This window comes from Mus caroli, unplaced genomic scaffold (assembly GCF_978045245.1).
Source record: "Mus caroli unplaced genomic scaffold, Mus_caroli_1 scaffold_1, whole genome shotgun sequence".
NCBI lineage: Eukaryota > Metazoa > Chordata > Mammalia > Rodentia > Muridae > Mus > Mus caroli.
In genome coordinates this window covers 173,543,677-173,563,366 of record NW_028227256.1, presented here as the reverse complement: position 1 = coordinate 173,563,366, position 19,690 = coordinate 173,543,677, and the positions used below count along the sequence as shown (strand labels likewise).

At 40.2% G+C, this 19,690-nt stretch overlaps 1 protein-coding gene across 2 annotated transcripts in view; it reads right to left on the bottom strand.

Annotated features, from left to right (window-relative positions):
* Wdr64 (WD repeat domain 64) overlaps positions 1-19,690 on the bottom strand; it is a 124,038-nt gene that overhangs the window by 29,082 nt on the left and 75,266 nt on the right. For both annotated transcript variants that reach the window (XR_015046592.1, XM_021175403.2), the window contains exons 13-16: positions 19,043-19,166; positions 16,509-16,684; positions 13,191-13,367; positions 31-161 (exon numbers count right to left, since the gene is read on the bottom strand). Coding sequence is in view for 1 of the 2 variants with exons in the window: in XM_021175403.2 (XP_021031062.1) it covers positions 31-161; positions 13,191-13,367; positions 16,509-16,684; positions 19,043-19,166 (608 nt within the window). In the remaining variant the exon portion in view is untranslated. The remainder of the gene's footprint in view (positions 1-30; positions 162-13,190; positions 13,368-16,508; positions 16,685-19,042; positions 19,167-19,690) is intronic.

The window sequence follows — 19,690 nt, the reverse complement described above, 5'->3', positions numbered from 1 at the left end:
CCTAGTCCTTAGGGTAACTACAACACTTACATTTCTTTGACAGAAGCTGCTATGAAATTCCATAAGATAATCATGCCATTTGTTGTGCCACACACTATCAGGTTATATCCCTCTGTTTGAAATACATCAATGCAGTTCACATCCACATCAACAGCAGGGCTCTAAAGAAAAAGAGCACAGATGTAAATTAGTGGGAACGCATAGTCAAACTCACTAAAAATGTTATAGCTACGTGCTGGAATCAACTTCAACCAGTGTTGTAATATGCTCAAAGTCATTGAGTATGAAATTTACTACCCTTCCCCCTTTAGCATTAGAAAATTTAGCTTGGATAATTCATTGAAACAACAAAAGCATCCTCCCTTCTCTTCTGGTCCCTTTTGATTTAGCAATGACTTATTCTGCTTTACTATTAGACTCTCTCTCTCTCACTCTCTTCTCTTCTCTTCAATCATCTTGAGAAAAACAAAAACAAAAACCAGTCCACATTAGTCTTTTCACTTGAAAAGTCCATCTGTCCAGCATCTGATGCACTGTACTTTATGGAAACCTTTGCTGTATATTGCCAGCTAGCTGCACGTGCTTCTTTACAGTTATCTTGCCTTGGATATTTGTTGAGCATCTTAGGTTCTGGGAATACAGATCTAAATATAGCGTCTGTGATATAAGATATGTATGAGAATTTAAAGTATGCAGATGAAGTGCTAATTACTGAGTAATCTGAAAATGTGGAATTGGAGACATGTGCAAGACTTGATAGGGACACACAATGACATCTACTGAAGACGAGCAGAATCGATTTTACAGTTCTTCGTGTTCTCTCCTTCCTGAGATGCCTTACACTCATCATCAATGGCTTTCTTGGTTTTGCTTGTATTCTCATTTGGATCTTGGACATTCTCCAATGCCTGTGGCACTATTGGAAGGAAGATGCTGGAGCCTTTTAAAAGTTAGGCTCAGTGGGTACATGCCATTCAAAGGGTGTTGTGGCATTACCCTTCCTCCCTTTCTCCTTTCCTTCCTCAGTTTCTGACACTTATGAGGAGCAGTCTTCCTTTCCCGTGCTCGGTTTCTACATGACCCCATGACAACTGGGTCAAGGACATTGGATTGGGGCTTTGCACTGAAAATTTAATCTTCCTTTTAAGTTATTTCTTTCAAGGATTTTGTCCCAGTGATGAAAAGCTGGCTGACACAGCTTGGGACTCATCACCACCTGTTTTTCTGCTCTCTTGTTCTGTCCACCTTTTAATATGAATATCTTTAGTATTTGCCTCTTGCACATTTGTCCATCAGCTTCTGGGAAATCTCCATGCCTCCTGTTTTAATAATAACCTCAATGTTAATGTTCTAATAATTTAGTCTAGTTCTCTCTCCAACGTTATAGACTTGAACACTTACTATTTAGTTACCATGTCTACGGCACCAGCTCCTTTAAGGACATGGTACTTTTCTTCCTCCACCATGCAACCTCTACCATCAATGAATTAATGTTGAGTTCTACTAACTTTACTGCTTAGCCTTCTTGAGATCCTATTGATTTTTATTTCATGTATTTGAGTGTTTGACTGCATGTACTTGTGCATCTTGTGCATACAGTTCCCACTGATGCCAGAAGAGGGCATTGTACACCCTGGGACTGGAGTTACAGACAGTTGTGAGCCAACATGTGGGTGCTGGGAATCAAACCCCATCCTCTGGAAGAGCAGCTAGTATTCTTAACCACTGAAGCCATCTCTCCAGTTGTCACTTAAATATCTTTTACAGCCTTCATTTCCTTACCATCTCTACTGTCATGAACTTTTTTCTTTGAAGCCAAACAATAGACAACTGGCAGAATCTTTGGGCTTTAGTCTTATTCTATTTAAATTATTCCCCATCTAACGAGATGACCATGTGGTTTTTGTCTTTGAGTTTGTTTATATACTGGATTACGTTGATGGATTTCCGTATATTGAACCATCCCTGCATCCCTGGGATGAAACCTACTTGGTCAGGATGGATGATTGTTTTGATGTGTTCTTGGATTCGGTTAGCAAGAACTTTATTGAGGATTTTTGCATCAATATTCATAAGGGATATTGGTCTGAAGTTTTCTATCTTTGTTGGGTCTTTTTGTGGTTTAGGTATCAGAGTAATTGTGGCTTCATAGAATGAGTTGGGTAGAGTACCTTCTGTTTCTATTTTGTGGAATAGTTTGTGAAGAACTGGGATTAGATGTTCTTTGAAGGTCTGATAGAACTCTGCACTAAACCCATCTGGTCCTGGGCTTTTTTTAGTTGGCAGACTATTAATGACTGCTTCTATTTCTTTGGGGGATATAGGGCTGTTTAGATCATTAACCTGATCTTGATTCAACTTTGGTACCTGGTATCTGTCTAGGAACTTCTCCATTTCATCACAAGATCCAACACCCATTCATGATAAAAGTCTTGGAAAGATCAGGAATTCAAGGCCCATACCTAAACATGATAGAAGCAATCTACAGCAAACCAGTAGCCAACATCAAAGTAAATGGTGAGAAGCTTGAAGCAATCCCTCTAAAATCAGGGACTACACAAGGCTGTCCACTTTCTCCATACCTATTCAACATTGTACTTGAAGTCCTAGCCAGAGCAATTCGACAACAAAAGGAGATCAAAGGGATACAAATTGGAAAAGATGAAGTCAAAATATCACTCTTTGCAGATGATATGATAGTATATATAAGTGACCCTAAAAATTCCACCAGAGAACTCCTAAGCCTGATAAACAGCTTCGGTGAAGTAGCTGGATATAAAATTAACTCAAACAAATCAATGGCCTTTCTCTACACAAAGAATAAACAGGCTGAGAAAGAAATTAGGGAAACAACACCCTTCTCAATAGTCACAAATAATATAAAATATCTTGGCATGACTCTAACTAAGGAAGTGAAAGATCTGTATAATAAAAACTTCAAGTCTCTGAAGAAAGAAATTATAGAAGATCTCAGAAGATGGAAAGATCTCCCATGCTCATGGATTGGCAGGATCAACATTGTAAAAATGGCTATCTTGCCAAAAGCAATCAACAGATTCAATGCAATCCCCATCAAAATTCCAAATCAATTCTTCAACGAATTAGAAAGTGCAATCTGCAAATTCATCTGGAATAACAAAAAACCTAGGATAGCAAAAACTCTTCTCAAGGATAAAAGAACCTCTGGTGGAATCACCATGCCGGACCTAAAGCTCTACTACAGAGCAATTGTGATAAAAACTGCATGGTACTGGTATAGTGACAGACAAATAGACCAATGGAATAGAATTGAAGACCCAGAAATGAACCCACACACCTACGGTCACTTGATCTTCGACAAGGGAGCTAAAAACATCCAGTGGAAGAAAGACAGCATTTTCAACAAATGGTGCTGGCACAACTGGTTGTTAACATGTAGAAGAATGCGAATTGATCCATTCCTATCTCCTTGTACTAAGGTCAAGTCTAAGTGGATCAAGGAACTTCACATAAAACCAGAGACACTGAAACTTATAGAGGAGAAAGTGGGGAAAAGCCTTGAAGATATGGGCACAGGGGAAAAATTCCTGAATGGAACAGTAATGGCTTGTGCTGTAAGATCGAGAATTGACAAGTGGGACCTCATGAAACTACAAAGCTTCTGCAAGGCTAAAGACACCATCAATAAGACAAAAAAACCACCAACAGATTGGGAAAGGATCTTCACCTATCCTAAATCAGATAAGGGACTAATATCCAATATATATAAAGAACTCAAGAAGGTGGACTCCAGAAAGTCAAATAACCCCATTAAAAAATGGGGCTCAGAACTGAACAAAGAATTCTCACCTGAGGAATACCGAATGGCAGAGAAGCACCTGAAAAAATGTTCAACATCCTTAATCATCAGGGAAATGCAAATCAAAACAACCCTGAGATTCCACCTCACACCAGTCAGAATGGCTAAGATCAAAAATTCAGGTGACAGCAGATGCTGGCGAGGATGTGGAGAAAGAGGAACACTCCTCCATTGTTGGTGGGATTGCAAGCTTGTACAACCACTCTGGAAATCAGTCTGGCGGTTCCTCAGAAAATTGGACATAGTACTACCGGAGGATCCAGCAATACCTCTCCTGGGCATATATCCAGAAGATGTCCCAACCGGTAAAAAGGACACATGCTCCACTATGTTCATAGCAGCCCTATTTATAATAGCCAGAAGCTGGAAAGAACCCAGATGTCCCTCAACAGAGGAATGGATACAGAAATTATGGTACATTTACACAATGGAGTACTACTCAGCTATTAAAAAGAATGAATTTATGAAATTCCTAGCCAAATGGATGGACCTGGAGGGCATCATCTTGAGTGAAGTAACACAATCACAAAAGAACTCACACAATATGTATTCACTGATAAGTGGATATTAGCCCAAAACTTAGGATACCCAAGATATAAGATACAATTTGCTAAACGCATGAAACTCAAGAAGAATGAAGACCAAAGTGTGGACACTGTGCACCTTCTTAGAATTGGGAACAAAACACCCAGGGAAGGAGTTACAGAGACAAAGTTCGTAGCTGTGATGAAAGGATGGACCATTTAGAGACTGCCGTATCCAGGGATCCATCCCATAAGCAGCTTATAAACGCTGACACCATTGCATACACTAGCAAGATTTTGCTGAAAGGACCCAAATATAGCTGTCTCTTGTGAGACTATGCAGGGGCCTAGCAAACACAGGAGTGGATGTTCACAGTCAGCTATTGGATGTATCACAGGGCTCCCAATGGAGAAGCTAGAGAAATTACCCAAGGAGCTAAAGGGATCTGCAACCCTAGTGTTGGAACAACATGATGTACTAACCAGAACCCCGGAGCTCTTGTCTCTAGCTGCATATGTATCGAAAGATGGCCTAGTCGGCCATCAATGGAAAGAGAGGCCCATTGGACTTGCAAACTTTATATGCCCCAATATAGGGGAATGCCAGGGCCAAAAGAATGGGGATGGGTGGGTAGGGAAGTGGGGGGCGCTATGGGGGACTTTTGGGATAGCATTGGAAATGTAATTGAGGAAAATATGTAATAAAAATATTAAAAATTAAAAAAAAAATAAATTATTCACTTAAGCAGAATCAGGGGTGAACAACCCATACCACAATTCTGATCAGGTCATTTTTCATTAAAGCTCTTCCACGAGCACCCATTCCCCAAGATCATGAATCTGTAAGCCCTGTCTTTTCATTTTCATCTGCTACCACTCTGGTCCTCCACTTGCACTGAGGTATTTGCTAGCTTTCACAGTAACTTAGCTCCATGATATGATCTTCTCCTTTTGGGATTCATCTTCTCTCCTTACATCCCTTTAGAAACTCAGCAGTTATGTTCTTCAAGAGCTCCCCACCCCAAACTGCTGGCACTCTAAGAGGCTGGCTCTACACCTATCTTCGTATTTCCAGTGCAGAGAACAGCACATGCTATACACTAAGTATTCAGTAAAAAGTACTTCATAAACAAAAGCCTCTTATGAGAAGAGTGTTTATGCACAATATAATTTCTTTCCTAAGTGATTATGAATTTTTATTGGATATTTTATATAATTACATTTCGCATTTGTTTTTTGTTTTGTTTTGTTTTTTTTGGGGGGGGGGTAGAGACAGGATTTCTCTGTGTAGCCCTAGCTGTCCTGGAACTCACTCTATAGACCAGGTTGGCCTTGAACTCAGAAATTCACCAGCCTCTGCCTCCCAAGTGCTGGGATTAAAGGCATGTGCCACCATTGCCCAGCTTACATTTCACATGTTATCCCCTTTCCTGGTATCTCCCTTGGAACAGACCTATCCTATCTCCCTTGCCCCTATTCTATGAGGGTGTTCTCCCTCCAACCTCACTGCCCTGACATTCCCCTACACTGGGGAATTGAGCCTTCACAGGACCAAGGGCCTCTCCTATTGATGCAAGACAAGGCCATCCTCTGCTACCTATGAGGTTGGAGCCATGGGTTGGTTGGTGGCTTAGTCCCAGGGAGCTCTAGGGGTGGGGGGAGGTCTGGATGGTTGATATTGTTCTGTTACTTTGTTTTTTTGTTTTTTTGTTTTTTTTTTTTTTTTTTGGTTTTTTGAGACAGGTTTCTCTGTGTAGCCCTGGATGTCCTGGAACTCACTTTGTAGACCAGGCTGGCCTCGAACTCAGAAATCTGCCTTCCTCTGCCTCCTGAGTGCTGGGATTAAAGGCGTGCGCCACCACGTATGTACGTAATTTTAATGTAGGTTGCAACAGGATGTGCTAGGATATTAATTATGACAAATATCAAAGATAAGAATAGAAAACCAGAGGTAATTTAAACTTGCATAATGTCTTAAGAGGCACTTTCACCGTACTCTTCTCCTAAGGGCACGTGTGGATGCTATTCATGTGCATGATTGTCTAGAGAAGCTCAAAATTGACATTGGGAGGTGTCTTCCTCAATCTCTCTCCATGTTAATTGTGGGAAGGGTTCTTCAGTTGAACTTAGAGTCTGCTAACTTCGGTAGGCTAGCTAGCCAGCTTTTTCTAGGGCTTCCCTGTGTCCACCTTCTGAATGCTGGGATTACGGTTGTCTGGCATGATGGCTCAGCTTTTACGTGAGTCCTGGAAATGTGGACTCTGGTCTTCATGCTGGTGTAGCAAGCACCATCTATTTAGCCATTGATCCAGCCCCATGTCTGTTGTACTTTACTAATTTATCATCTAATTTAAAGAGGTCATGTTTCAGTTCTTTGTCACTTCTGTACATGACTAGTGCCTTAGTTCCAACTCACTGTAGGCTCATCTTTCTTCTGTTGTTAGCTACATACAGTGTTCCATACAGTATGTGCATGTGTCCAAACCCAGTTCCAGTGACAGAGTTGGAAGAGGTAGGTTAGAATTGCTCTCTGAGGTGTGAGGAATTGTATGTATTAATTTCAAAGCTCTTTAATCTAACAATAAAATATCTTATTGAAACTTCTAATTTAATTAAAGTTCAGTGCTATGCTTACATTTGCTTCAGTATGAGGGAAACAATATCTTCTGCATATTATGATAATCCAATAGACATATTTCAAATTCTATTAGACAAGCTATATAATTTTCTTATGGGCTACATTACAGTTATTTCATTATGGGGCAGGCCTGAAGGCTTCCTTTGATTGGTCCTTTTATAACATACAGTCATCTTATAGGTTTTGGTATCTTTGGTCTTAAAACCTGAGAAGTAGAGATACTTTAAGCTAATATTAGAGTATATTAATAAAGTTAATGAAAATCCATTTAAAACAATCAAAAGACCTAGACGTTTTAAGAACAGAACAAAAAATGGCAGCTTCCTTATTTCCCTGTTTTCAGCCTCAACTTCAAACAGCTCGCATACTTCATCCTCAGATGTATATGCCTGTAAGCACATCACAGAAATAGCTTTTTGAAGAGACTTTCTTTTTTTTTTTTGGTTTTTCGAGACAGGGTTTCTCTGTATAGCCCTGGCTGTCCTGGAACTCACTTTGTAGACCAGGCTGGCCTCGAACTCAGAAATCCGCCTGCCTCTGCCTCCCGAGTGCTGGGATTAAAGGCGTGCGCCACCACGCCCGGCTTGAAGAGACTTTCTATCACGTTGTCTATTTCAATATGTACAGATACTTCTGACAGTTTTTGAAAGGTGTCTGAGCTCTAGTAGTAGTTATGTTTTCCTGCTCATAAACATTTCAAGCATCCTGAGACAATTTTGTGGTAGCAGAGATGTGAGCATAACAAGTACCATGAAGGAGTAATGTCTCTCTCTCTCTCCTTCCTTCCTTTATTCCTTCCTTCCTTCCTTTCCTTTTCTTTCCTTTCTTTCCTTCCTTTCTTTCTTTCCCTTTCCTTTCTTCTTTCTTTTTCTTTCTTTCTTTCTTCCTTCCTTCCTTTCTTTCTCTTTCTTTCTTTCTTTCTTTCTTTCTTTCTTTCTTTCTTTCTTTCTTTCTTTCTCCTTCTTCCTCTTTCCTTCTTCCCTCCCTCCCTCTCTCCCTCCCTCCCTTCCTTTCTTCTTTCCTTCCTTCTTCCATCGTTCCTTCATTTTTGTTGTTGTTGTTGTTGCTGCTGCTGCTGCTGTTCCTGTTGTTACTGTCAGTGCCATGCCCTTGTAGCATAGTTTGATGTTTACAGAATTGCTCTTTCTGCTTAGCACTGTTTTGGCTATTTGGGATCTTTTGTACTTAAACATGAATGTTTTTATGTTTGTGCAAAATTTCAGAGAATAATATACTTGGATTTAATGGAGATAGTATTGAATATGCATTGCATTTACAATATGGATTTTGCCAATCCATATATATGGGGAAAATTTCCATCCCACTTTTTCATCAGTTTCCTTCAATGTAGATACCTTTCACTTCCTTCGTTATTTCTAGGTATGGTAGATTGAATAGGGATATTCCCCACAGACTCATGTTTGAATACTTGGTCTATAAGGAGTGGTACTATTAGGAGGTATGGCCTTACTGGAGTAGGTGTAGCTTTATTGGAGGAAGTGAGACCCTAAGGGGTGGGCTTTGAGGTCTCAGAATCTCAAGCTAGTTCTCTGCCTGAAGTCTATGGACAAAGATGTAGCTCGTCTCCTTCTTCAGCACCATGTCTACCTGCATGCTACCATGCTTCCTACCATGATGATAATGGACTAAACCTCTGAACTGTAAACCAACCCCAATTAAATATTTTTCTTTTATAAAAGTTGCCTTGATCACGGTGTCTCTTAGAAGCAATAAAACCCTAAGACACTAGGTATTTTAAAAATAGGTTTTTAAAAATTCTTTGACCCTTTCATACAATATATTTCTAAGTATTTAAAAAATCTACCTTGAATGGAAATATTTTTTTCTGATTTCTTTGTCAGAAAATTATTGATATGTAGAAGGCTGTATTTTGAATTTGTACCCTGCTGAAAGTGTTTTCTAGGTTACAGATTTTTGGTAATATCTACCAGGTTATTTATCATGCAAATTAGGGCATTTTACTTCCTTCACAGCTTGTATTTTTTTTTCATTTTCCTTTTTTGCCTTATTTCTCATGAAGTAGAATAAGGTAGAAAGGATCAATTATTAGATATTGATTTATTGAACTAGTGATTTGTGGGGGTTGAAATAAGCTGTGATGCAAACAGAAAACTCAGTTCAGCATGAACTCACTGATGCTGTGTCTAGACTTCTGGAATTTGACACCAGGCTGTTTATTGTGAGCCTATTTAAGTATAGTACAACTTAGAAAACAAGTTTTCTGGTATAATAAAGTCCCTAGTGCACAAGGAGGCATAATGACATTGAAATTCAATTCAAAGTAAATGTTATCATGAAAGTGGGTTCTATAGCTTAGGATCTGGAGAGCTTACAGATCAGCAAGCTATAAAGTACATGTAACATCTCTCCTAAGCAGGGGTTCTATTGACTGAGAAACAAATATAAACATAATGGAGTCTGGGATGAACATTCCGGTGCATATGGGTGAGGTCTGGTCCTCGTATTAGCACAACTCTCAACCTTCTGGGTGGAAAACAGGTATTCATTTCCATCATTAAAGAGACAACTCAGTATGATTAACATTCCTGGTGTCTCCAATGCTTATCTGTGAGCACCCATGCCTTCTACAGTGATTTACCTAAAGCACTATGTGTACTGCCTAACTGACAATCATGGCTTCACTTGCTACCTGGGACAGAATGGTCTGGGGAAATAAGGAAACAATGGATTATTGCTCTTAACGATATCCTGACTGTCACATAAGCTTCTTTAAAATATGCTTGCTTGCTCTCCCCACTTTATAGTTTTAGAGTTTAAAATGGGAATACAACACACCTGGGATGCAAGCCTCTCAGGAGCTATGGTAGCTTTGGACTACCAGCAAAATCTACTCTTTTACTCTCATTGGTATAGAGCATTTATTCCAGATTCCTGAAACACCAGCTAAGATTTCAAGGACTACATGGAATAACAGATATCTTTGCCTCACTCCCAATTTTCGAGAGAATGTTCTCAGGCTTTCCTTTTGCATAGTGTTCTTTGTGAAATATTACTTCTATTGCTAGTTTCTGCAGGGCTTTTAGCATGACTTGATTGTTGGACTTTTCAAAGGCCTCTTCTGGATGGATTGATATGAACCATGTTATTTTGGTACTTGTCTATTTCCATGTTGTTTTACATGGCATGCACTAATGTGTATTGAATCAGTCTTGCATCCCTGATGTGAACCCAGCTTGGTCATGGTGTATGACTGTTTCCATCTGTCCTTTAATATGGTTTAAAGGAATCTTTGCAACTACATTTGTCAGGGAATTGCCCAATGCTTTTATTTCATTCTTTTTTATTTTTGTGATTTGATTTTGTTATCAGGGTGACATTGGCATCACAGAATGAGCTTTGTCCTGTTCCTTCCCTTTCAGTTTTGTGGAAGGATTTGTGGAGTGTTGATGTTAGCTTGTCCTTAAAGATTTACTATAAATAAGCAGTAAACCCATGCAGTCTTGGGGAAACTTTTTATTACTGCTGTAATCTCATCCTCAGTTATAGATCTGCTTAAGTCATCTTGATTTAACTTTGATAAGTCACATGTCTAGTAATTACTTTTTTTTAAAGATCTTCCAAGGTATTTGTTTTTGTTTGTTTGTTTGTTTGTTTTCGGAATATCTGTTTAAAAAACATTCCCCAATGAACTTCTCATTTTCTTTGAGATCTACTATAAGATCCTTTTCAGTTCTAATTTTATTGATTTAACTCTTTCCTCTCTTCCTTTTTGGATAATTTGGCTAGGAGTTTGTGAATCTATCTTTTCAAAGAAACAGCCTTTGTTTATTTGGTTTAAAAATGTCCGGATATGACAGTGAAGGTTGTACAACAATTTAAACACACTCAAGGCCTCTGAACATACACTGAAAACTGATTGAGGTGGTAGATTTCATGGCATGTATGTGTGTCATCATCAATTTTAGAAAAAAAATAAAGATTTCTGTATAAAGTTTATAATTGTTTTCAAAATACATTATTAAATGAAATAAGTGAGAAGTTATATATATATACATATATATGTGTGTATGTGTAATATTCTATTTTTTCTTTAAAAAGGAAAGAGAACTAAGTATGACTATTTTATTACAGTCTTTAAAAATAACTCCACAGACATAAACCTGGAATTTAGTATAGGAACAGAAGTTAGCTATTAAGGTTTGTATGAGAGCAAAGTAGTAGGGAAAGAAAAATAATTAGAATAGACTTTGTTTTGTATCTAAGAATAGAAATGGTTGTATAAATGTAATTTTATAGCTATCACATATTTTGCACAGTGCAAGGAATTAAACTAATTAAATTGATTAAATATAAATAATTTATTAGAAATAAATAAATTAGGGCTAGAAAGATGCCTCAGTTGACCAATGACCCGAGTTTAATCCCTGGAACCTTCATGGTGGAAGGAAAGGGCTGACCACTGACAGCCATTCTCTGACTTCCAAAGGTGCTCTATGCAGTCACACACAGATATATACACAGACGCAAACAAAATTTTAATAAACAATAAATTAAAAATGAAACAAGTAAATCTAGCTGGTTAGCACAAGGAATTATACTGGCTGGTTTTGTGTATCAACTTGACACAAGCTGGAGTTATTACAGAGAAAGAAGCCTCCCTTGAGGAAATGTCTCAGTGAGATCTAGCTGTAAGACATTTTCGCACACCCTTAATCCCAGCACTTGGGAGGCAGAGGCAGGCAGATTTCTGAGTTCAAGGCCAGCCTGGTCTACAGAGTGAGTTCCAGGACAGCCAGAAAAAAAGAAAGAAAGAAAGAAAGAAAGAAAGAAAGAAAGAAAGAAAGAAAGAAAGAAAGAAAGAAAGAAAAAAGAAAGAAAGTTGTTACATAAAGAAAAAGAGCTAAAGTCGTGTGCAAGTCACCATATTTAACTCCTAGATCCCAGGAACTGTGGAAGATCTTTCAAGGCACCATTGTCAGACTCCAAGTGGGTCATGATAAGGTCCAGTTTCTTAAGTGTGCAGAGTCTTTGGGAGGAAAGGCATTTCCTCTTAAAAGCTACTTTGTAGATTTGTCAAACCAATGGATCTTGTTTGGCCCCTGGTTGAAGAGATGTAAGATCAGGAAGTTTTGAAGAAATCTGTGATTCTGGCTTGAAGACTAAACATGTTATAATATTAAAGTTTTTGTAAGTTATAGTAAATGTGTCTAGAGACCAACAAGGATGTTGCCAGTTTTGAAAGAATCACTGTTGTTTAGCAATAACTACTAAAACAGTTAAGGTTGAAAAGACTCTACAGATGGCTAGTGTGAGGGACTGGTATGAGGAATGAAAAAAAATCTGGCCACAAACAAAACATCTTTAATACCTAGAAGTTAATTGTACTATTTAATGCATATGTTTTTACTCCTTCATGACAAAAAGTTAAGGAATTCAACTTTGATGCTACTTCATAGGAGAAAACACATGCATGGTTGGAGAGAACCTAGGTCCTGAGGTTGAACCTATGGCTTTTACTGTGCTCACTAGACAGAGTATCAGGCTGCCTTCTCAATTCATATATCTTTATACATGGATTAGAGCAGCCCTCACACCTCATCTGCAAAGTCCCTTTGGATGACAATTAATGCAGAAACTTACAACTAGTCAAATTGCAGAGACTACACAATTGTGGAATGCTGAGCCTTGTGTGAGGCATCTACCTTACAACCCCTCTCCAAAGCTCAGGAACCATTGTGGCAATGGAGGTAGAAAGATGGTAAGGGCCAAAGGCCAGGGAGGAAGAGAGCGAAAGCATCTTCTAAGCAGGACAGGACCACTGCACTCATGAACTCACAGCAGCTGTTGTTGAAGGAGGAAAAACAATCCAGTCTCCATTTTAAGGAGGGGGGGTGTTCACAAGCCCTCACTGCTAACTGAGGATTGATGGACTATTGATGGGTATCTGGGAAAAAAGGGGCAGGGAGAATCAGTTTTCTTAAGGGCATGGTTCCTGGTAGGTTAACCATGCTCTAGCAGATGGTCCCATACTCAGAAGTATATGAACAACACAGGTTATTGAATTTTAAAAAAAGACACAACATTAAGGAGTAGGGAGGTAGAGTGGATCTAGGAAGAATTTTGGAGAGGGGTTGAGGTAAATACGATCAAAAATACATTGTATGGAATTCTCAGTGAAAATACTTTAAAAAAAAGAAATTGAACATACATAATTAGTTTGTTGGGAGGTTTTCTGGACGATTAGCTCAACGTCTGGGAAAGGAATGGCCATCGTCCTTTCTTTCGTTGACATCTTCAGATGTACAATATGGCTCCCATATTGTAGGTAAGGCATGGCGTCCGGCAGCTCCCATATCACCGTGAGGAAGATATCATCTTCCTTTCCCTTTTGAAGAAGAAATTTAGTAAGTGAACAAAAATGGTTCAATGAATTGTTTCCTTTGAGCTGTTCTTAAAAATTGTAAAGCAAACATAGACTGGTAGGTACCCCATTATTCTGTGCCACCAACTCTCAAGCATTGTTCTGCCACTCAAAATGTAATTTTCGTTGCTTCTCACTCTCCATGATAACCAGAAACCTGAATCTGATACCAGGCATGGATGTTTTCAGAGCTCCACATGCACATGCTTTAGGTCATCTTTGTATCTCTTTTGGTTAGTTTGATGTCAAACTGACACAAGCTTGAATCTTTTTAGAAGAGGAAACCTCAAACCCCTGCCCCTCCCATCACCACCACCAGATTTGCCCTGTGGGCAAGCCTGGAGGGCATTTTAATTACTAATGATTGATGTGTGAAAGACCTACTCACTCATCATGAGTGGTGCCACCCCTGGGTTGGTGGTTGTGGGTACGATAAGAAATCAGGCTAAGAAAGCTATTAGGAACAAGCCAGCCTGCGGCACTCTTCCATGGCCTCTTCATCCATTTCTGCTTTGAGTTCTTACCATTGCTTCTTTAAGTGATGGACTACAAGCTAGTTGTATTTTTATTCATGTATATCTATATGTTTGTATGTGTACATGTGTGTACAAGCATATGGAAGCCAAAGACTGAAGTCTGGATCATCCTCAATAGATCTTCCAAGTTATTTACTGAGACAGTAACTCTCAATCAAGCTCACACATGCATAATCTTATCTGAGTTTGTGTTATGATAGTTTATTCTATTATATTTCTGTTGTCTAAGTAGTTATAGTTGGTAATATTGTTCATTTTTGACTTTTGTATGGGCATGAAAGCCAAAAATTTTAAGGCTTGTCCTTTTGCTAAAAGAACAAGGATCCTTCCAGAATGAAAAGTGGCCAGGGCAGGGCAGAGATGGCTCTGGTTGGAGAAAAGACAGGGGTCTGCCTTCTTAGTTCTAATGTGACCTAAGTCTTGGAGGACCGGGTTCCTACTTTCTTTGGTCTTTATTTTTTTCTTCAACCTGTAGATGGATAAAATCTCTTCCATTATTTAAAGCCTTTAGATGTTACATGTGGTTCTATTTTTCTCATCTCATCTCTCTCTCTCTCTCTCTCTCTCTCTCTCTCTCTCTCTCTGTGTGTGTGTGTGTGTGTGTGTGTGTGTGTGTGTGTTGAAATGCTTTGGTCAGCTTTGTTGGGGTAAGAAGAATTTCAGCAATGACCAAGCAGTGAGATACTGGGTTCCAACAGAGCAAGGCTTCAAAGCTGCTGTTTGGCCAGGGCTTAGATCCTGAGGCCTCTCATGATCTAAGTCTCCAAGATCAGAGTCCAGTTTGCTGTGAAAAATTTCGAGTGAAAGAGACAATGGTCTCCACAAGGTTCCCTTGCTTTCACGGTTCACTGAAGTTCTGGTCTGCTTTACACACTCTATTGTCAACTCTGCAATGTGAAATAGGAGGTTCCCTCAAATAGCCCTCATAGATTTATTACTTTCTGTCTTTCAAGTAATTTCTCAATAGTTTAGTCTCTCAACCTTTAATGAGCATCTACTATGGGCAGGGCAAGAATTCAGGTACAAAATGAAGTGTCTGTTTCTTACCAGGCTTAATCTAAGGCTCTGCATAGAGGACAAGCATAACCAACGTGGAAATGGCTAGAGCAGAACTCAATCATTTTTGATATGTGATGGTCCGACATGTCCCAGTCTGACCTTGAACTCATGCTGTAGCTGAGGGTGACCTTGAACTTCTGATCTCTTACTTTCTGAGTGCAAGGACTATATGTGCCACCACACCCAGTTTATGTTGTACTATACATCAAACCTAGGGCTCCCTGTACACTTAAACCTAGCACTCTACCAACCAAGCTGAACCTCCAGTCCAGAATCATGGTTCACTTTGCAGCCCTTAAAGTACGGTGAACATTTGTGATTCCTGCCACTGGGATGATTGATCCTGACAACTTCTAGAAGTCATTTGGCCCTGTGCTTTCTGTGGGGTGCCAAGGCATTCATCCACAGTCAAATTATGGACTATGCAGACAACAAGGGAAGAATCCCTGGGAACAATTTTCCCTCCTTTCTCTCAGCTTAAAAGATACCAGTCATCCCAGCCAATGCTGATGCTTCATCACTGAAATCCTATTCAAGACTTATTTTCTGATCTTAGCTTCCAGAGAATAACAAAAGCAATGTTAGTCCTTGAGGTCTAGCTGACCGGGTGAGGGCCACACAGCCAGGATAAATGATGTTGGCTTCTTTTTAAATCTGAAGAAGGCATTAGTATTCCTAGGTGGTAATAGATTCTCAGGAAAAATAAATTAGCCTATTTCAATCCTCCCCAAACAGCCCTGAGCAGATTGCATCATTAACCTTAAAATACACAAAGTAATTTTGGTGAGAAATGGAAAAAGTGATTTGAGCATCTTTGAATGTTTTATGGGCTGTAAGGGACATAAGCTGCCAAGGAACCTTCCTGAGGAGCAGAGGATTATTGCCAAGGGAGGACGTGAGCAATGTCAGCAGTGACTGATGTATATGTCACTGTGATCTTTCTGACACCCACTTTAGGGGCTCCTGAAGCAAAAATGTGATGGGTTGGATGCTGGGCCTAGGCAGCTGTGCTTTTTGACATTTGCTTGAACTTGAGCCATGTTGGTTCGAGGCATCATAGGCCAGTTGGTGGGTAAGGACTATTCTCACCAACTGGTAAGAGAGGAGTTGAATGGGGTTGTAGAGATGGAGCTCAATCTGTGCATTATTTGCCTAATATGTTTTGAGGCCCTAGACTCAAGCCCCAGCAGCACACAAATTGAGCACGCAGGTATGGTGGTGTTTACCCTGGGGAGGTTAAGGCAGTACAACCAGGAATTCAAGGTCATTCTGGGCTACACAAAACCAGAGCAGAGAGAGTGAGACACATGCACAGAGATATACAGAGAAACACAGAAAGAGAGAGAGAGAGAGAGAGAGAGAGAGAGAGAGAGAGAGAGAGAGAGAGAGAGAGAAAGAGAGAGAGAGAGAGAGAGAGAGAGGCACAGGCACAGGCAGAGAAATGACGATTGCCATTGGATACTCCCTAGGAAGACTATTTGCAGTGCAAACATGGAAGCAGGGTTCATACCTGGATAATCTTGATAGTTCCATTGCGCTCCAAGGCGAGGATGAGGTGCTGTTGCTTCACTTGGGGCTTGAGGAAAAACAGGCGCAACAGGCCATGTTCCTCCTCCACCCAGTCTTTCCCTTCGGGCATCATTTTCATTTCCTGTCCACTGCCAAAGTCCCAGATCTTAACTGTTCCTGAGGGCATGGAGAAAAGTATCTGTGGGTGAGATGGTGTGTACACAGCCAGACTCTTAGCCCAGGGGCCAGTGATCCTGTTGAAATGTATCCTGAGAAGTGCATTTTTGTGGGCCTTGATTAGTCACAGGCTGATTAAAGGAAGCAGCATAGAATTGTGTCTTGAAAGCAATGGGTATCTGCTTTGATTTGGATTAAGTGTCCCCCAAAGGCCTAAATGTTGAATTATGAGTAGCACGTGCAGTTGGTCACACCATCTTCTCTAGAGCCAGCAGCTCTTTCATAGGTGTTCAGAATAAGATGAGATGAGAAGGTGGGGCCATCTGTAGCTCTCTAGTCAAGTCCCTTCTTCTCTAAGCCTAACACCAACTCTCCACATGTCAGTCCTTAGCACTAACACAGCAATGATCTGACTGTGTGCCTCTCTGCCGGGCTACCCCCATTAGCAACATTCATACCCCACCCTTTATTTGCTCATTACTAACACCAAGCATTCATTATACCCAGGATGCTCTGCACAGTGGCAAGAACTACCCAGGGTACCCTGCACAGTGGCAAGAACTCTGGCCTCTCAAATGAAAACCACTCTCTGCACTCAATCACTCTATAGTTTGTAGAAAAGCAATAAAAAGAAATTACCCCTAATGAGCACTCAGGAGGCAGAGGCAGACAGAGCTTGAGGCTAGCCTAGTCTACGGCATGAATTCTAAGCCAGCCAGAGTTATATGGTGAGACCTTATCTTAAAAATAGTCATCGTGTTCATCAGGCGGACACTCATTCCTGGCTTAGGTAATCACTCAGATTTCCTCATCTTGCGGATGCTGACTGTCCAAGCAAGGCAGAGACCAGTGTGTCTGTGTGTGCCTTAAATCCCAGATCTCTGTTGACTGAAATTACAGACAGCATAGAAGGATCAACTGAGACATCTTAGGAGAAACTGAGGATACAGGACTAACAATATAAAAGAACATACGTGCACACAAATAACATTATTGCCAGACGCATATGGGATCACTTAATCTTTATGTCTGACATAAAGGCTATGCTGTTGCTAGGCATCTCCATTACTAGTGATTTTCATATGGATGTGGCCGGTGCCTATGGCATGGTGAGGCTGCTCTGCTCAGCCGTACTCCTTGGGGAGGAACAGTGTGGTCCCCTACACATTGTGTGCCGATGTGCTCCCACACCTTGGCTTGGCATTCATGATTTCATTCCTGCTGGGTTATCTTCTGTTCCCATTTTCAAATATCTGACTTTCACATCAGGTGCCCACTCATTCCATCAAATGCTTCGTGAGGAAGCATTTATTTTTCAAATGTACCCTGGAATAAATATATTCTGCACAGTGTACACAGTTGGCCACACCATCTACTCTAGAGCAAGCAGATCCTTTGTGGGTGTTCAGAACAAGATGAGGAGGAAAGGTGGGGGCAGTCTGCAAATCTCTAGTTCCTACAAGTGCTCTACAGAGGAAGAAATAGGAAACACAGTTACATAGACGCCCCAAAGTCCCCCAAGCTTGATGTGACATCATGGACCCTAGCTATAGAAATATATTCAGTACAGAACTCTAGGCATTCTGCACCAAAGCCGGATGGGTATTTTGTGTGGTCTCCAAAGACACTATGAGTAAAAGTATTGAGGAGGTTGGGAGTGAAGCTCAGATGTAGAGTGTATGAGTAGCATGCATAAGGCTCTAGATTTAATTCTTAGTACACACACACACACACACACACACACAAACACACAACTATGGCAGCAGCAAGAGACCCTAAGTCTAATGACTGTCTTTTAGATAACAGCATGAAAAGGGCATTGGGACAGAATGATTTAGGGCAACATAGCTATTTCCCTGAGGTGGCACACATGAAATTCTCTTCAGTCCTAAGTACAGTGTGACATGGCTTTCCATCATGTATTAATTCATTGTAAGTAGTTAGACACATAAAAACTGAAAATGTAGGTGGTACTCTGTGGGCCAGTATACTGATTTATATGTTTAATGATGAAAAGCTTTGGATTGTATTTTTATAACTAGTTTTAAAAGTTACCATAAAGCAATGGGTTTCATTAGGGTATTTTTATACACATGTCATATGTAAAAGGCTTTTGCACATTGTTGCACCAAACAGGCAAATAGAATGTAAGTTACTGGTTTGTTTTTCACATCAATATCAAGACATTAGTGGCCATGAAAGAAGACTCTTGCTATTCACCTAGGCATAGCAATCTCTCTGGATTGCCTACATGTCAGCCTGATTCATACTTTCCCTTAACCTCCTAAACTTAGACATTTCTACACAAATTCTCAAGATGCTAAAGTGGAGATGTCTCATTCCAAACACTTGTCTCACCATTATATGCTCCTGTGGCAAAAAGATATCCACTTTCGTCAATAGCTGCACAGGTTAGTTCAATACTGAGGCCATGAGGGTCTAGAATTTGGTATATTTGGAGACCAGTCTCAAGTTCCCATACCTATAGAAAAGGAAAACATCAGCAAAACCAGGTATTCCATATATATGCTGCCCTTCATTTCCTAGCAAAGCCTTTACCATTTTCAAAAAAGTCAAAGTAGTACTCTGCACATCGCACACTTTTCCCTGTACCCTGCTTGAGTGTCGGCTTGCTCAAAGGCAAGCTATGAAAGATGACTCGTGTTATCGGTGACTGTGCTGCATATCTGCTGCATATCAAGAAGCTGAGGCAGTCGCCGATTGCAGGAGAGTGGTCACATGGAGGCTTTAGATAACTGGGAGACATGCTTTTGAAGGAGTCCACCCATCTGCCTCTCCCATTCCTCTCTTTCACTTCCTGACTACCATGAGGCAAGAAGCATGCTCCCTCTCACATATTATCACAATGTGTTGCTTCATCAACTGTCCAAAGCCACTGGGCCTGTCCACCGCTGACAGAAACTTCTAGACCCTGTACCAAAGCAGTGATTTCCTTCCCTGTCTTGAGTATTTAGTTTCAGTAATGGACATTACAATATTACTCTA